Source organism: Xyrauchen texanus, chromosome 24, assembly GCF_025860055.1.
Source record: "Xyrauchen texanus isolate HMW12.3.18 chromosome 24, RBS_HiC_50CHRs, whole genome shotgun sequence".
In the NCBI taxonomy this organism is placed as follows: Eukaryota; Metazoa; Chordata; class Actinopteri; order Cypriniformes; family Catostomidae; genus Xyrauchen; species Xyrauchen texanus.
In genome coordinates, this window is record NC_068299.1 from 10,544,751 (window position 1) to 10,564,449 (window position 19,699).

Sequence of the window (19,699 nt, forward strand, 5' to 3'; positions counted from 1 at the left end):
GAGGGATAACAGATGCTTCAAATTTAAATGTCTTTAATAGGAAGAAGAATGACGATGCAACTCTTATTACACATGCTCTTTGTTATTGCTTATAGAAATTATTTTAAATTATGTGAAATTTATTGTATTCATTTATGTATTTTTTTATACCTCCTAATTATATTGATTATATGATTAATACTTTAATTAAAAATAAATAGATATATATCTTTTATTTTACATTCACAAACCGCCATATAACACACTTTATGAAAGGTAATATTTGAAAAACCATAATAGGTGCTCTTTAAATGTTGTCAGGAAGAACAGCAAAGAAAAAATTGAACCTGCTTTATGTGCATAATATAACAGTAAAGGAACTGACGACACTGAGAAACTTGAGTGCACATTATCTGCTTATTCAGCACTTACTGTTGGATAAGGGGCAGGTGTGTAGGTCAGGTTTTGCCTGCAATTACACACAATGGGCAGCCAGCAGTCCTCATGAAGAAAAAGGGCTGAAAACATAATGTCTTAATTAAAATGTAGAAATGCATCAAGTTTTGTGTGAAGGTTAGGGGATAGAAAATATTATTAGCTCAGGATAAAAACAATGAAGTCAATGAAAAGTTCCCACCATGAAAGAAAATTAAACTTGTGTATGTGTGTTTTGCTCCTGTCTATGTTTGTTTCTTGATTCTTCAGATTCGAGTCTGGTCAATTCTGGAGGTTTTGTGACACACACACACACACACACACACACCCCCTGCCCCTCAATAGCTTGTCCAATCCAATCTCATGAAAAGTTGTACATCATTTACAAGTTGGCTATTTCGTACAGTCTTGCACGATATTGTTCACATAAGCTTGTACAACTTCATCCATGTAGAATTTGAGCCACAGGCTTTTCTGAATGTTTCATGTCATGTTCTTCATAATCATGAATAAAGAAATGTGCTTAGTTTGCTTCTAACAATACTTCAGTGACTTCAGTGTTGAAAAGAATCAAACCCGTGAATATTGAGGTGATGTTTAGCAATTCCTGTGTTGTCTGCCCTATGTTCTCTGTTTCACTATCACGCTTATTTCACGTTTCCTTGTTGTCCGCTCCGTGTTTTCCGTTTCACCCGTCACCGATCCCATTCCATGTCACGTTTTCCCTGTTGTCCGCCCTGAGTCTCACTGTCCGTGTGTTAAACTACATTTCCCACAATTCCCGGCCTCCCCCACTGCCTGCACTCATCATTGTTTTCACCTGTGTCTCTGTCTCAGTCTCCACTTTGTCTGTGTATTTAAACCCTGGTTCTTTGTTTAGTCTCTTTCGATCGTTTTCGTTTCTTGCATGTTGTCAAGCCTAGTCCGTGTTCCCTACCCGAGTTCAGAGTTTGTTTCATAGTGTTTATATCTGTTTCGTTGTGCATTAGTTTCCTGTTTTCCCCTCGTGGACTTTTCTTTGTGTTTACCTTTTGTTTCTTATTTGTTTATCTTAAATAAAATACCGCGTTTGGATCCGCACCTCTGTCTGTCTTGTCCTGCTTCCACACCTAGCATAACAGCTGTGCAGAAATAAAAATAAAAAAACATACTCCCATTGCTTGTATTCAAAGTCTGCACCTGCCTAATCCAACCTGGTCAAATAGTGAAACATGACTCTATCCACAATATTCTCAGCGATTCCACTGTATTTCGCAAGGTGGGCAGAATTTCCGGTTGGCTAGCGAAAGTGTGATTAGTTGGCGTTTTGTGTGTTCCCGTACCCGGTCACTGCTTGCTTGCGTGTGATGCGGTTAGATTCTTGCTTTTTATATATTGTAAAATGTCTCAAAAATATCCCGGACAATGTGTGCAGTTATCCTAATAATTAAGCAAAACTAAAGTTGTCTAAAACAACAATGTTATGATCAGAAACCACTCGCAAAGCAAGGAGTTTGAAATTTATTTAGCATTGCTTTTTTGTGAATGTTTTGAAATGGCATTATTATAGAGTATAAAAAGGAACAGTGTTTTAACTGAACAGTCTGTGACAGTGTTTTCATGATGTGATGCTAAATGGATCAATTCTACAGTGAAAGACCAGAATTATTAGATCTACAGCAGTGAGATTTTTTTTATCATGTTTGAAATGTATTGTTTTCTGATTTTCTTCTTTCCTGCATTTTTCCTGCCTGCAATTCACTTTTTTTGAGTGTCTGCACAATGTGCATGTCTTCCCTTAAGGGGAAAAGCGTGATTTGGAAAACAGTGTGGACATTAACTCATTAAGACATTAATTTGTACTGTGCTTTTAATAATATATATGGTTTTATAGTTGCTTTACAGAGAACATTGAAATTTGTTTACAATGTTTATAATGTATGTGCAAATAAATTTGTTTATTTGTATTGTATGTAGTTATTTTTGTACAGTACAGTTTATTGTGTGGCTGCTAATACATCATTATTTCCTACACAAGAACAATAAATTCAGTCTATCAACATTATCAGTTGTTCAGTCAAGACTAAAACATTTCATGTAGGTTATAGCATTTAGATAGGGATATTGGATGTAAAGTAACAATTATAATGTTAGATTGAGCTTACTACACATTCATCTCCCACAAAATAATTACATTTTATCTGAAAAACGGCAGCATGACAGTCTCATTGCCTGAGTCCTGTAATCGAGCATCCTGCTGTCTGGACCTCTCCTGCATCTGCAGTAAATACATAATCTCAGTATAACAAACTCTTCAGGTTCTGACTAGACTCAATATATGCTTTAAAATAAACACAACTATCTACAGTTCTCAAAACACATCCAACTTTACAGCAGTGAAGGCGCTAATAGGCTACATAGCTTTTCAGGTCAGTCTGCTCAAGTTCTTGCATCGATGGATAAAGACACAACAAAATAACTAAAATGCTTCTATTTGCGATATTTGGTCATCATCCTCAACCCATAATCATTAACAGATAGGTGGGCAAGAACAATGTCATCTCGCTATAATTCTGTAATCAGTTGTTCTCGAGTTTCTGTCATTTTTAATGCTGCGTTAGTACATAAAATAACTATCATTTACGCTTAACCGGAAGTTAGCATCATGGGACTCAGGAATATTGTGGATATCAATTACTGCAAAACTTGTTATACGTGTCTCCAGGCAAAAGTTCCTGCAGTTTTCCTAGTTAAATGAACACTAGAGGTGCTACAACGACTGTGTGTTATTCACTTTCTCTCAAATCATGACTTTAATGGCTGATAATGACTTTATAAATACTTATTTTTCTCTCTTACTCAGACCCTGCTATTTTATGATCTTCACTTGCATGGTAGCTCACCTGATAGAGCTTTGGACTTGCAATCAAAGGACCATGGTTGAAGTTCAGCCATGAACTCATGCTGACACTGGACATGACAGAGTCATAGAAGCGGCTCGAAATGATGTGGTTGCTTCAGAAAATGTGATTTTTCATTTCGCTTATGCATTTTAAAATACTATTGGTTAGGTTTGGGCAAAAGTTTTAGGTTAGGATGGTATGTTTTAAAAATATCCATCAAAAATTCACCTTAAAATCTTGTCTGAACACAACACCATTTTACTCGCTTTTTGCGCCCCCAGCTGGACATTTCACTGGAAAACTGCAGCCAAACCACTGATTTATATAATATGGAACTGGATTGCTCATGACATCATATCTGTGAAGCAACTGCACCGCCATATTGCTATGCCCAAACATTCTAATATCCTTATTGACTTAATAGAATATCATCTAATTTCATCGATTAAATATTAATCATTCCATCACCGATTTTATATCTGAAATCTGCATGTACATCCCTGCAATGCAAACTTCCTATTGTACATGTAATTATTTAAAGTCAGAAATGTTTCCTTTTTCTTGAAAATCTGAGCGAGTTACAGTATGTATATCTATGTCAGATATATCCACCTCTAACAAACTTCATGAGCGAACAGATCAGCTGAATGTAAACGAGTTCACTGAAATGGAGGTAAAATACAAATACACGTTCAGACTTATTTATTGTGATCATCGAAGTGTTCATCAAAAAGTGCCTTGTTCTCGCAGTCACTTGAATAAGTGCGTGCACGCTCTTTTCCTCTATCACACGCGCAGCAGGTGCCCAGAGTTGGTTCAAATTAAACTAATAGGTTTAAATGGCAAACTAACATGTTTTTATGACATGTCTATATGTATGACTACAGAGATCCCTTCAATATGAAAACAAGCATATGCATTTAAAGTGATTTAGACCTCCCAGTCTGACATTTTCTGGTCCTGTTCGGGGGTAAGGACGGATTGTCACCCTAAAAAAGCATTACAGATTTTCCAACTTGCATTTCAAATTGTGGACAGTTTTACCGCCTCCTTTGGTGAATGATGTGCTGCACTGATAGATCCAGTTTTATATATATATATATATATATATATATATATATATATGCATGAGCCAAACATGCTATACATCATGTACATACGTTTCATGTTCACATACATTTTATGAGATACTTTTGGTAATTCTATTCTGTGCTTTATAACCAATTTATAACTTTAGTAACCAATTCATTGTCTGTACTCTACAGCACTGCAGTAAGTACTTAAGTTGAGAATATGTGGTAAATGGAGGTGTGAGTGATTTAGGTCCATTGTTAGCTTTTTCCTCTAAATTACAGTTTGATAGGAGTTAAAAAATCTCAAACCAAGCAAAGCAAATTATGCTTTGCCTTTTCTCAAAACTATCTTGATTTTTCTAACCAACTGATCCCAATGTGACAAAGTTTCACAGGTGTCCTAGTAACCACAGGTAGTTCATTATAATGACAATGGCTATGTTTGACAACCAAAAAGTCACAGTTTGTACCACCCATGGAGTTCACTAGTTCGAATCCCAGGGTGTGCTGAGTGACTCCAGCCAGGTCTCCTAAGCAACCAAACTGGCCTGGTTGCTAGGGAGGGTAGAGTCACATGGGGTAACCTCCTCATGGTCACTATAATGTGGTTTGTTCTCTGTGGATCCAGTTGATCCTGGATGCCGTGGTGGGTGGCTTGAAGCCTCCACACGTGCTACGTCTCTGTGGCAACGCGCTCAGCAAGCCAATTGATAAGATGTGCAGCTGGGATTCGTACTCTGCCACCCGGATTGAGGCGAATCACTACATGACCACGAGGACTTAAAAGCACATTGGGAATTGGGCATGGGGAATTGGGCATGCCAAATTGGGAGAAAAAGGGGGAAAATAAATAAATAAATAAAAAGTCCCACCAAGCTTGACAACAGAAAGTGCCCAAATACATTTTGCATCTTTTGATTTACAATTTCAAACCTAACAAGCTACTTTAGTGCAATGTTTTGCTCTAAAACTGTTCTTGTTCTATCTTTCGATAGGGAAAATGCAGTGGAGGTACACAGTACTTGTGTGTGTGACCCACTGAGAATGTAGACAAATGTAGGTCAGTTGTTTTTGAACGAGAGATGCATGTGTATGTTGACTAGAAAGTTCTCAGCATGTGTTTGTGTGTAACTGCAGTTCTCTGGAAGTTAATACACAACTGTGACTGATAAGCTGAATTAAGTAAACTGTGTATGTGCGCGTGCAAGTAAACGCATGCTTGTATTGAAATGCAAAGGGATACATCTGTTCATGTTCTCCTGTCTGTTTTAAAAACTTGGATTAAACTGATGTCTTCTGTCTGTCTGTCCAAGAGGATCAATGGTAGTTTATTCCATCTCTGTTATTCACAGGTCAGGGACTCTCTCTGTCATCAAGTACATATGTGAGTTTCTATGTATTAGACAGTTTATGGAATGAATGATGAAATGTTTCAAATTGGTAAAAGAATGTTGCTCTGACAGTCTATTACTTTGGGCAAATAAGTTTCTCATCTTCTATTTGTTTTGTATCACACTGTCTGCATATCCTCCTCTGCGGTTACCAGGACCTGTGATGTCTTCCTCGCTTTATCTCTAGATCATGGTCACTTTGTCTATATCTAGACAGAATCCTTCTTTAAATTGATAAGTCATTTGCGAATTTGGTAGTTCAGTTTAGGGTCGAATAGCATTTGTTGTGAAGGTCAAATTCAGTTTTTAATGTTTCATTGTGATCATGCTTTAGGTTTTTGTCAATTTCTTTAACAATAAATTAGATTTTGATTTCAAATTTCTTTCTTTAATAATTTTCAGTGCGAGAATATTCAGAGGATATGATACAGCAGGGATTTTGTGGGCTAGGAGGGCTTTATATTTGATAGATTCTGGATCAGACTGTTTGAGGTGATGCCAGAAATGTACGACTCTTATCTGAATTTCAATGTTTAGTGGGTATAGACCAAATTCAGCCCTACAGGCACTGTTTGGGTTGCTTCTATGTACACCTAAAATGTTTTCTGCAAATTCCGGTTTAATTTTTTCTATTGGAGTTTTATCCCAATGGTGAAAATGTGTAATGGGTCCCCATATTTCACATCAATGTAATGGTATTTGTTTTATAATAGAATTATATAATTTTGTCCAAATTGTAATTGGTAATTTTATTTGGCCGAATCGTGATTTTAATGACATAAGATGCCCTCTGAGCCTTTTCACTCAATGTTTTTACAGCCAGATTATATCCTCCAGATGCACTTATTTCACTGGCCTAATTAAAATCTTTTTATTTCCAGGTTAAAATCAAAGTCCCAGAGCTTCAATATGGTATCAGACATTGGGGCTCCTCTGTACATACCAAACCATTAAACACAAATGAGCAGTGTGTTTGTTGTTTGTTGCACTTCTATCAGTTACACTAAAGAGTAGGCTTTCAAATTGAGCTAATAAAAATGAAACTGACCTTATTAGAATTGTGTGCAAGAGTCTAAGTTCTTTGCTTCCACAGTGAATGTAGGTCAGCTCTCTGGGGTTTACTCACATCAGACTCATACAGAATATTTGGACCATCATTCTGATTCTGACACACACACACACACACACACACACATGGTTCCACCAAATGGCCTTTAAAAACCTCACTCACTCTGGAGGGTGCATACTGTAATGTTTTCATTAAAGGTGAAGTGTGTCATTTATGCCAAATTTTCATCCAAAGCGACTTGCAGTGCATTCAAGTTATACATGTTTTTGTGTTCCCTGGGAATCAAATCCTTGACCTTGGCATTCCTAGCTCCATGTTCTACCAGTTTAGCTAGCAGCACTGAACAGAATTGACAGAAAAAAATTACTTCAAATATTCTTCCTTATTCTCTCATTGTTTGGATAAGCAAGTAGTTCCACCTTAAACTCCATGGCTTATGTGTCCATTGGTTGAGCCAATATTGTTATATGCGACCCATTAGTTTGGGCTGCTCAAACAGACTGCAGTTTCATTATTTTTTATTTTTTTGTTGATGTATTTGTTTCTGTAAGGATGTCTGTTTTGTTAAACTCTCATTTATCTTACCAGACACTATTGGTTAGGTTTAGGGTAAAGTTTTAGGTGAGGTAGGTACATTTTATTCAGTAAAATCTCCATCTAAAATTCACCTTAAAAACCTTGTCTGATTACAACCTAATTTTGCTCAGTTTTGGCACCTCCCACTGGACATTTCACTTGAAAACTGAAGCCAAACGTGTAATGAAGCACGCAATTTTAATTTGCAAAAACGTTACAGTCCTCATGGAAATTTTACGAGACCAGGCTGTTTAATTTAGTCTAACATGTTTTAAAAAGGGACTCTCCACCAAGTTTATCAGCTGCATATATGAAGTATAACTATAAAGGTTGCTAAATTTGTTAGCTCTTTGGCCTGTGGCAAATCAATTTATAATTTTTTCCTATAGGGTTCAAAGCTTCCGTAATTGTAGGTTGTACCCATTGTAGGGTATTACATATATATTTTAGAGATGTGGATGGGGTCAGTTAAAATGGGTATTTCGCATGCATTTTACCATCATTAGATGTATTATATAAATAACAAATAACTAGATTATTTGTCTTAATAGATTCTCCACCATTGAAATCGTAATTCAACATCTAGTTGTATCAGCTCACAATTTCTACTGTAAGGAATTAGCTTTAATAAGTGAATTATGATTAATTCACTTATTAGAGTGATATTATTCTCATGGTTGATTGAAAATAATATCACACGTATTTAGGTACAGCTTTGAAGTTTTCTTTTAGAAACAGGGATGAGATTATTTATCAAAATATACCACAGTAAACACATCACTAAAAGGGAAGCATGAATAATTAATCATAACTTGTTATAATTAATTATAAACATTTGGAACGGTTAATAGAATAAACTGGAGTTAGCTGAATTAACATTACAATCAGTTTATCTGTTCGTCAAGCGAACACTCAATATTGATTTTCTATCAAATTTCAGAAAGGATATTTTCGTGGCCACACAAAAATAACTCTTTCTTAGCATGGAGCTGAGATTGAATCGTTACCTTTTATGTTGATTTTCAAGCAGACCAGAATCTACTCACAAGAATGTACACAAAAGTTTATTTAACTAAAATATGAACACATAGCTAATCTAAACAAAAACATACACACAAATCACTCATACATGGGAGAGGGAAGAATGAAAATAAAATGAAACCGGCAAATAATAGGGGAAATGCAGTTTTGGAAAAAAGTCATTTTGACCATCTGAGAGAACCATCACGCTCTTAATTTAAAAGCACCTTTGTTACAAAGGGGTTTCATGCCTAATACTAAACTATGTTCAGTTAGTTACAGGTACGATACTTGCAATTGCCTTGGCTGTTGAGAGAGCACATGGATGCAGTCGCAGTAGAAAGGCTTGATGGTTCCTTGGGTTGATGGTGTGGAAGTTGCAACCAATTTCTTCCGTGTTGAATGAAGAAATTAGGATTAACTCTGGTGTTCATTGACTCTATGGTCCTGGTAGTTGCATGTGGCTTGAGGTGTTGAGACCTGCCAGCCTGCAACCTCATGGTCAGCACAACCATGCAGAAAGGGGGTCAGGGGAAAATCCAGGTGAAAGAGAGAGAGAGAGTAAGAGGCTGGACGTGTCCTTTTAACTCCTGCTGTTTGGAAGCTGACTCATTTGCATGATGATGATGGGGGTGTGTAAGTTGTTAATGTGTGCCCCTTTATGCTCTGATTAATATAGCAAGCTTACAATGCATGCTATCAGAATTATATATGGTAAATGGTCTGCACTTATATAGCCCCTTTTTGAACTTAACGGTATTCACTTACTGCCGCCTTCTGCACATCACTACCATTTGTCTTGATATCTGTTCATATGGAATATTAGATTGATTGAGTTCCTGGAGTATGGCAATTCTGCCTTGCACTTTTTGTTTTTGATTTGTCCAGGTATTGGCTAGCTCTATCAACCCAGAATCCAAAATGACTCCGAACCTCACTTCATTTGGCCTTTCTCCAAAACACTCCCATTTGTTTATCCACCCTAACATTACCCTTTAAGGGGGTTAAAGGGAAAGGAGTAAGCGAGAACTGGCTTAACAATATAAATAATATTTAATTACATAAAAAGACACACACAAACACATACATGGCAGCTGCCCGTAATTCTCTCTCTCTCAAACCGTCGTCACCGGCCGCCTTTATCCCTCACGTGCCCCATCAGGCTGATTGGGGACCGGGCGTGCGTCGTTCCAGACCAGCCCCGCCCTCCTCTGCTCTACATACCCACAAAAAAACACCAGATGCACATACTGTATGTAGGGGTGACATAGGTGACGATAACTTAGTATTAAGTCAAATAAACGTTTTATCACCCCCTTATTGTCTCGCAAATCTAATATGCTAGACTACACTTACAGAAGGCAAACTGACTGTGAATTGAAAGCACAAAAATTAGTCACAAATTAGGCTAATGATAATTTATCAATGCCTCAAAAATTTAACAAGAAAATAATGTGCCGATCAATAATCAATATATCAGATTTAAAAGTGTAAATCTACACTTTTGTTTCTGTCAGGGTGTGAAATAACGGTATCCGATCTTGTCACTGACCTTCCATTCTTACAGTAGTGCCTGTGTGGGTGTGGGTGTGTGGGTGTGGGTGTGTGGGTGTGGGTGTGTGGGTGTGTGTGTGTGTGTGTGTGTGTGTGTGTGTGTGTGTGTGTGTGTGTGTGTGTGTGTGTGTGTGTGTGTGTGTGTGTAACTTGAGTCAGGAATGATGAGAGCTGAGATTTTCTGATGTGTAATGAATTAAATTGACTTTAGTCTTATTTCCTTTGTGCTTTGAGAGGGCTTGCAGCATCTGTCAAAGAGAAACACACATGCATAGAGTGCATAGCAGAGTGTGTGTAATGGAGCTGTGATTGAGTTTGAATCCAGTTGAGTGGAGTGAGACATGTTAATCTTTAACTCCAGAGCAGATGAAGTCTATTTTGGTGGGAGTGGTTATTGAAGGTTAGTAGATCTTTTATAAGAGGTTTTAAGTAGTTTTTAGAGGGATTTGATTGTGTGTGTGTGTGTGTGTGTGTGGTGTGTGTATGTGTGGCCACAGTAGTATATGTTGGTGGTCTCAGTTATTAAACTCTAATATTTCTTTTCACATCAATTATACTTATTAAAGGAATGGTTCACACAAAAACGATACAGTAAATATCTCATAATTTACTCACCCTCATGTCATATCAATGACTTTATTTTGCAGAATACAAACAAAGATATTTTGAAGGATGAATGATGTGTTTTTGTACAATGATACAATGTTAATGGGGTCCAACATTTTTAAGCTCCTAAGGAAAAAGGCAGTAGAAAAGTAATTCATAGGACTCAAGTGGTTAAATCTATGTCTTCTGAAGTGATGTGATTGGTGTAAAACAAAAATTCAGTTCTTCTTCACCAAAAATCTTAATTTCTGCCCAAGCTCTCCTATTTATGTTCATTAAAAAAAAAAAAGCTTGTTCATGCTCCTCGTGCTTGACGCATACGTGTTTGAATGCTCTCAAAAATATGGCAGGGTTCCTACGCATCCTGGAAATCCTGGAAAACCTGGCATTTGGAAAAGCATCTATCAATCTTTCAATCTATCAATCAATCTATCAATCACCTGTGTATAAGTTGCCCTGACAGAGGTTGGATATAGGTAGGCATTAGGACCTGAAAGTAGCCGCCTGACTGAAATGCATTTGGGTTTGCTATAAGTAATGGTATGTAACAGTTTTTCATATTCTGTTTGTTTCCTGATAATTATTATTATAATTTTAAAAAACTTTTTGGACTATTTTGCCACATCTGTTTATATGTAACTCTACGCTGTATACAAATGAATAGCTTTTAGTCTGTGAGTAAAACTGTATGACTATTGTATTCTATTCATTAATGTTAGCGATATTTCTGTTATTTGCAACCTATTCTGCTAAATCATGTCACTTTTATTTGTATAGCGCTTTTCACAAACACATCGTTTCAAAGCAGATTTACAGGAAATCATGCAAAAAAAAGTGAAACTGTAATGTCATGTGGGCATGTACCAAGTCCTACAGGAAAAGGAAATCAGCATCTCCAAAAAGCTTGTCAGCAGATGGAAGCATGAAGTGCTCTAAAATCTCCTGGTTGACGGCTGCATTGACTCTCGACTTGAGAAAACACAGTGGACCAACACCAGCAGATGATATGGCACTCCAAACATCACTGACTTTGGAAACTTCAAACTGGACTTCAAGCTACTTGGATTTGTGCCTCTCCAGTCTTCCTCCAGACTCTGGGACCTTGATTTCCAAATGAAATGATTTCCAAGTAAAATTTACTTTAATCTGATTTGCTAACTACAAAAACATTTGAATTATCCAAAGTTTGAGTAAATTTTTGATCTGTCGGACCACAGATTAAAAAAAACGATCAGAGTCTGCTTATACTGCTGTTACCACATGAAGGGCCCTATGATTTCCATGATATCGGAAAACATAGAAAAAAATCACTTAATTGTGTCATAAAAATTGTGTCCACTGTGTTTTCTCAAGTCGAGAGTCAATGCAGCCGTCAACCAGGAGATTTTAGAGCACTTCATGCTTCCATCTGCTGACAAGCTTTTTGGAGATGCTGATTTCCTTTTCCAGCAGGACTTGGTACATGCCCACAGTGCCAAAACTAATTTGTGCAAAAGGAGCCCCAACAAAGTATTGAGTGCATAAATTAACATACTTTTCAGAAGGTTGACATTTCTGTATTATAAAATCTTTATTTTAATGTTTTGAGATACTGGATTCTTGATTTCCATGAGCTGTAAGCCGTAATCTTCAAGATTACAGCAAAAAAAAAGGCTTGAAATATTTCACTTTATGTAATGAATCTAGAATATATGAAAGTTCCACTTTTTAAATAAAATTACGGGAAAAATGTACTTTTCCATGATATTCAAATTTTTGGAGATGCACCTGCATGTATTCCATTTCAAGAGTGTAGTCCATGAATAGACAAAGGTGATGCAGGCAGAGATTAATGAGGTATCGCAGTTCAACCTGCAGGTCATTTCGGTGAGGTCCATCCTAAGTCCAAGTTTCAGGCAGTGGCATATGAATTATCCGATGTCTTACAGTTGGAGATAGGGTTCATCCTCTGAAGTCAAAATACTGAAGTGATGTCTGGCTAGCACTGGCTGTAGTTTGTCGGGATCCGGGGGTCCTTGATATGATGGGGTCCAGCACTCATAAAAGTTTGAGAACCACTATATACACAGTGTGTCACAGATAACAGTGAGCAGAGCACTCTGAAGCGGGCAGCACATACAGACTATATATTTATTTTAATGGGGTTTAATAATCACACTGGGGCAAGTAGCAAACTACTTTTCCGAAGGTGAGAAACTACCATCGAAAATACACAGAAAAGCCCAAATAAAAGCTCAATTTAAATGGATGCGTGAAATTAGAAAAAGGTTGTTTAATGTAATGAAAGAAAAATAGTAGTAATAATAATAATAATAATAATAATAATGTATTAAAGCAATACCTCACATTTGTGAATTTCTGTTGTGCAGCACTTCATTTGGAAAATAAATATTAAATAAATATCTCCAGTGGTTTTTTTGGATTGTGCTGTGAGGATTTTGTAGGAAAGTATTTCATTTGATAGAAATTGTTCTGTTGAAAAATTGTATTACTTAAAATAATTACATTTTTATTTAATTAATGTTTTAACAAATTAATTTGATTGGACACCATTTTTTTTATGAAATTTAAACAGTTGAAAAAAATAATGCTCCAATAACCACAATTTTAATGACATCTCATGTGTTTATGCTTAAATATTACAACAGTGTGACACATAAAATGCCCTGGAAAATTGTGAGATTGTTTTTTCTTTGGCCTATGGTACTGAAAATTGGACACAAACATTGTTATGAAAATTTTACAATGCAAAAAAATCTTTGGATTTGGGGGTGAAATATGACCCTGGACATTCCTTTTGTGATTTATTATGAGTTTTGTTTTAGCTTGACTGATTGTGATTCAGAGGTAATCAGTCGGAGTCACACAAACAAACCATTATTTTTTATCTTTGAAAAATAAACTGTTTGTGTTGTGTATTACTTTATTGTGGTCAGAGTTAGCATGCTAGTCCCTCAGGCGAGAAGAATAGCTTTTGTTTGTGTGTGTGTCAAAGTTAGAATGTGTGAACAATACCAGCCTTCAGATCACTGAGGGCGCAGAGAGGTTGTACTGTGTGCCCTTCACACATACACACACACACACACACACACTCTTTCTAGTCCTCATAGTAACTGCTATGTGATCTGAATGTATAAAGCATTTCTCATTAATATTCTTTTAGGTGCATGTAGGGGCTCTATCTTTCTACTGGCTTTCCTCTCTGTTCAGGCCGCACTGTGTTGCCTGAGCCTTCAGGGGCCCCTGTGGTCCACTGATCACCGCCCACTGTGGCATTTTTAACGATACTGACTCATCTCCACTCCTGCTCGTTCCATGCATGATTAACTCTCTCTCTCTCTCTCTCTCTCTCTCTCTCTCTCTCTCTGTGATGGGTACTCTCTGTCAGTCAGTCCTTAATCCTAGAAGTGTTTGACTTTCAGATAAGAATGTAGAAGTTTTGATTCGTTCTACATTTTCACAGGCAACTTTTCTCATTTGCATTATCACTGAGATTGGCTCAGTTCCAAAACCTGCTGATCTGCCCATGTAAGCAGAATTTTAAGGCATCACTTCTGACTCCGACATCTTCGTTTGGCCTAATATTTTGGCAACATCATGTGTATTCTTCACAGAGTAGCCAATCCCAAATGCATTGCGACGAGATTGATGGAAAAAAAATCAATCCAAGATGGCAGGCAAAACGCAAGAAATCTTGATTGTAAATATGCTTATAATTCATTTAGCACCGAAAAGTATAGGTTAAAAGCTTACACGTAATACTAATAAAAAATGTTCTACATTTCCCAATATTTATGTGTGATGTAGCCATTTCTGCATGTAGTAGAGTACTGCATTCATTGCATGAGTTTAGATTAGCAATATGCTAATTCCAAATTCTATTGAAATCAATTGTGAGTTTGAGTATTTGAGAGTTGCTCTCTGTGTAGCATGTTCCAAATTGATAACTTTTGAGGTTCCATGCCAGTTCAGTTGCTGCCTTAAAAACCAGCAAGGCAGCTTATTAGGTTTTGGAACAGAGGTAATGTATGTCTGTGGGAAAGTACAGTTTTCTGTTAAAAAGCAGTCAAAGCGAGAGTTTATGTATTCAAAGGGGTACAAGCAAGAGTATGTTTTTTTGTGTTTTAGCAGAATGACGTTGATTTCTCTTGGCTGGAATAACTTGCTCTTAATTGAAAGTTTTATACATGTTTCCAAGGGACTGAAATCCCTCAAGCCCACTTCACGAGTTCCAGCTGTGTTTTGGAATATCTGTCCCGGTTGGAAGCTAGCACTATGGTTCTGTTTTCAGCTCCAGCACACCTGAATCAACCTATGCTGTATATTTTTGAAACGCACAGCTGCATTTCTGTGTCAGAGTTTAAAAATACGAGTAATCTTGGTTTTGGTTTAGTGTGGAAGCAGTTCTCTTTAGATTGTCTGCTTTTGGGATGGCTGGGTGTTTTTAAATACATGTGCTTAATTTTCTTTTTTAAATGAATGTTGTTGTTGTTGTTGTTGTTGTTGTTGTTGTTTTTATATAAAATAAACCAGCAGAGAGTTAAAGCAAAAGTTCACCCAAAAAAGGGAAAATCATTGAGTCACCGTCAAGTTCCAATTTCATAAATGACCAAAAGGATAATTTAAGTAGTCCATACAACTACTTTCAAGACTTCTGGAGTAATACGATAGCTTTAGTTGAGTAACAGACTGAAATTTAAGTTGTTATTAACTGAAAATCTCCCTTTCTGTCATAGCTCTCAAATCAGTCTTGAGTGTCTGGACATTCTCCTAAACTTCTTTTGTGTTCCACGGAAGAAAGTCATACGAGTTTGGAATGAAATGAGGGTGTACAAGGATTTTTGACTAGACTTCTTGACTTGAATTTAGAGGAACACATGATTTATGGCCTGGTCTTGCCTATATGTGACCACCAGACACCTGGCTTTTAAAATATTTCACATGTAACCAGCACATGCTGGAGGATATGGCGAATGAGTCTGCTGAGGACAGAGCTGTCTTCAAGCTCTACTTACACATTACACACTTCATTCCACAGACAGCTGTTTGATTTGCCAAATGTTACGTCTAATCATGTATTTGTGTAAATAAAGCTGCTGTTGTTTTTGTCTGTAGGTTGTGTAGTCTGACTCTGAAGAAGCTTGTTGTGATGAAAGAACTGGATAAGGAGCTGATTTCTGTCGTCATTGCGGTTAAGATTCAGGTAAGTTAAGTGATCGGCTTTACAAGGTGTATTTTGTATTTCTAAAGTGTGGAAGAAAATGTCCAAGATGTAATATGCACTGACTACTTACTGAAGACTGCACTGTAAATATTGTATACTATAATAATAAAAAAAAACACAATATGCAACAATAACCGTTTCAAACAGTATAATGATACATTGTTGCTTGACCTCACTATGTTTGTCACTTCATCAAAATGCATTTGTAATTTAACAATTGGCGTTCAGTTGGTACTTGGATATGAATATGTTTACTTCGCATTTTTAGTGCAATTTTGCTTTAAAATGTCTTGAAGGAATAGCTCATGATGAAAATTGTCTCATCATTTACTCACCTTCATGTCATCTCAGATATGTATGACTTCTTTTGTTCTGCTAAACACAAACAGAGATTTTTAGAAGAATATCTCCACTCTGTAGGTCCATAAAAAGCAAATGAACAGTGACCAGAACTTTGAAGCTTCAAAAAGCACATAAAGGCAGCATAAAAGTAATCTAAACGACTCCAGTGGTTTAATCCATGTCTTCTGGAGTGATATGATAGTTGTGGGTGAGAAACAATCAATATTTAAGTCCTTTTATGCTATAAATCTCCACTTTCAAACAGCCTTCTTAAGCGCTCTTTTCTCCTAAGAGTTCTTTGATTTTGCCGTTTTGCGTTCTCATACACATCGCCACCTACTGGGCAGGGAGGAGAATTTATGGTCAGAGCTTAAAGAGTTATGGCCACCACTCACTTGCATTGAATGGACTAACAGAGCCGAGATATTCTTCTAAAAATGTTTTTGTGTTCTGCAGAAGAAAGAATGTCATACACATCTGGGATGTGAGTTGAGAGAATTTTCATTTTTGGGTGAACTATTCCTTTAACATTTGGCATTCTGAGCCAATTAGGAATCTCTTGGAAATTCTTGCGGTTCATTTAACACAGGAAATAGAAAAGAAAGTGAAGCGCAAGGCATTGTGGAATACAGTACTGTACAGTTTGCCACACACACTATGCACACTATATACTACAGAAATCTTAAAAGTAGTGTGCTAGAATGCTATTTCAAACATATGATATTTCACTTCTTTGACATAGGGCTCCAAGCGAATCCTGCGTTCTCATGAGATAGTGCTTCCCCCTGCTGGTGGGGTGGAGACTGATCTTGCTCTCACATTCTCACTGCAGGTAAACACACCCTCGAAACGCACATTCTGAAATAACTCTCATAACGCATAAATCATAATTTGATTCTCAAAACAATGGCTCTTTTCTGAAACGTGGTAAGCTGGCTTGCAGTCTACTGCCTACACAGGCAGCAGCATCCTAACTGAAATGGAATCTCATAAGTAAACCGCAGCTCATACAAAAATGCTAAATGCAATGCTGCCTTGGAATTTGGCCAAGAGGGTCTAACTTGAAACAGCCTTTGGATCCAAATGCTTAGGCAGGTTGCTAGATTTCTGACTAGAGACAATATCTCTCACAAGACACCACACTGATTCATTTTAGAGTTTGTAGTATGAAATTGGTATTGATTTATCCTGAATGTTTGTGTTTGTGAGTAGTACCCTCATTTTCTGAAGAGAGAGGGGAATAAGTTGCAAATCCTGCTTCAGAGGAGGAAGAGGTACAAAAACAGAACCATTTTGGGTTACAAGACGTTGGCTGCTGGTTCAATTGACATGGCTGAGGTAATTCTGATTTCTCACTCAGGTTCAAAGTGTTTCCATCTGCAGCATGCTTATACACTGCTTTGTGTTTCATCATTTGTGTGTGTGTAGGTGATGCAGCATCCTGCAGAGGGAGGGCAGGTCTTGGCTCTGTGCAGTAATCAGAAGGAGTTTTTGGGTAAAGTTGCAGAGATATGGATCTATTCCCTGTCCAGTCAGCCAATAGACCATGAGGAAGCAGCCATTTTGGGACAGAAAATCAAATGTTCTGGTAACAGTGATCCATACATGCATTTTTGCTTTGGTCTTGTGAGATTGTCATTCTCAGACTCAATAAAAATATCTGGGAACACCAGATATGCGACCGCATGATATTGTGTAGATATCGGTTATTGTTAGCGTAGTCGACTTTTAATGACTATGTGATGTAGTGCTATTTATAAATTATGAACAGTAAAATGCAAGAGACAAAAAGCTACCATCTAACCGAATGTAAAACAAAGCAGAAAATAGAAGGTCCTCGTGGTGGTGCGGTTACTCACCTCAATCTGTGTGGCGGAGGACAAGTCTCAGTTGCCTCCGCTTCTGAGACCGCCAATCCGCGCATTTTATCACGTGGCTCATTGTGCATGACACCGCGGACACTCTGCATGTGGAGGCTCATGCTATTCTCCCGAGATCCACGCACAAATTACCACACGCATTGAGAGCGAGAACCCCTAATCACGACCACAAGGAGGTGTGACCGTACCCTCCCTAGCAACCGGGCCAATTTGGTTGCTTAGTAGACCTGGCTGGAGACACTCAGCAGGCCCTGGATTCGAACTCGCGACTCCAGGGGTGGTAGTCGGCGTTAATACTCTCTGAGCTACCCAGTGCCCAGAGGAGGCAATTTTTATAATATTTTAATTAAGTAAACATTATTTTATAAGCAAATCCATTCAAGTGCTATTCTTCCCTGGAATTCTGAACTGACCAATCAGCATCTAGAACCATACATATCTATATAATAGTGTTTCTTTGTTTTGTTAAGATAATTACTCAGAGGAAGAATATGAAAGCTTCTCATCGGAGCAGGAGGCCAGTGATGATGCAGCACAGGGACAGGTGATCAACACACACACACACACACACACACACACACACGCGCACGTAACTACCATTGAGGACACCGAGGTCATGTCCTCTGTATTTTTTCTTGAAGTGTCGATTCATTGTGAAGTGAAAATAGCCTGACGAGCCAATTATCCTTGCATCAACGGACCGTCACGTGACACGTACTTGCAGATACTGCTGTCATGTCAAAACGAATGTAGTCAGCTGTAGCGGAGTGTTTCCTAAACCAATTAAAGAACGCAACGCAGTGTCTCGCACAGCTCACATAAACTTAAAATTGAAGTTCAAATTGTATTGACCTCGGTATTTGAAAAATCTTGGTTACGGCCTAACACACACACACACACAGATACCTCTTTTCCCTTTCTTCCAGCTCACCTGTGTGTTTTTGTGTGTGTGTGTGTGTGTGTGTGTGTGTGTGTGTGTGTGTGTGTGTGTGTGTGTGTGGCTCCTCAGGATCTTGAGGATGATGAGTATGAGATAAGGAAAACGAAAAAGCAGAGGAGGTCTATAGTCCGGACGGCATCCATCACCAGGGTAAGAGGAAAAGAGGAACAGTGAAAATGCTATCACCATAGTCATTGAGTCACATGTGTAGTAAATTGTCTGTTAATATGAGTGTGTGTTTGTTTGTGTCCGTTTCTCTGTCTCCATTAGCAGCAGAACTTTAAGCAGCGTGTGGTGGCATTGCTCAAACGCTTCAGAGTTTCTGATGAGGTGAGTGAATATACAGTGGTGTTTGCTAGGTCTTGGCGATATATTAAAAATCTATGATGTACAATATAGACAGTGATGATTTTGCTGGTGACATAAAATTAGTTGTAATAATAGTGTCTCTGAAGAAGAAAATAAGCTGTTAGAGTTGATAAATTTGATTCATTTCAGTGAAAGTGCCAGTTTCAATTAATCGATTCAAACAATTTAAGGGGAGTTCCGAGATCCATTCAAACCTCTGATTCAAGGATTTGTTTGAGTCTTCACTCAAAAAGGTTCATGGAAGTCCAAGCATGGATTATTTTCATGTTTCAGTGAATCATTATAAAAACTGCTTCAATGATTCATTGCTCAAAGGTTCATGGAATCTCAGCAGAAGTCCAATTTTCATTTACATGTAC

At 37.6% G+C, this 19,699-nt stretch overlaps 1 protein-coding gene across 4 annotated transcripts in view; it reads left to right on the forward strand.

Annotated features, from left to right (window-relative positions):
- The window catches only part of LOC127618113 (phosphofurin acidic cluster sorting protein 2-like), a 52,479-nt gene that overhangs the window by 7,754 nt on the left and 25,026 nt on the right, over positions 1-19,699 (forward strand). For 3 of the 4 annotated variants that reach the window (XM_052090383.1, XM_052090386.1, XM_052090385.1), the window contains exons 2-8: positions 15,701-15,788; positions 16,894-16,983; positions 17,364-17,489; positions 17,580-17,739; positions 18,502-18,575; positions 19,041-19,121; positions 19,242-19,301. In XM_052090383.1, the coding sequence (XP_051946343.1) occupies positions 15,701-15,788; positions 16,894-16,983; positions 17,364-17,489; positions 17,580-17,739; positions 18,502-18,575; positions 19,041-19,121; positions 19,242-19,301 (679 nt within the window). The remainder of the gene's footprint in view (positions 1-15,700; positions 15,789-16,893; positions 16,984-17,363; positions 17,490-17,579; positions 17,740-18,501; positions 18,576-19,040; positions 19,122-19,241; positions 19,302-19,699) is intronic. The other variant, XM_052090384.1, reaches the window with a different exon arrangement.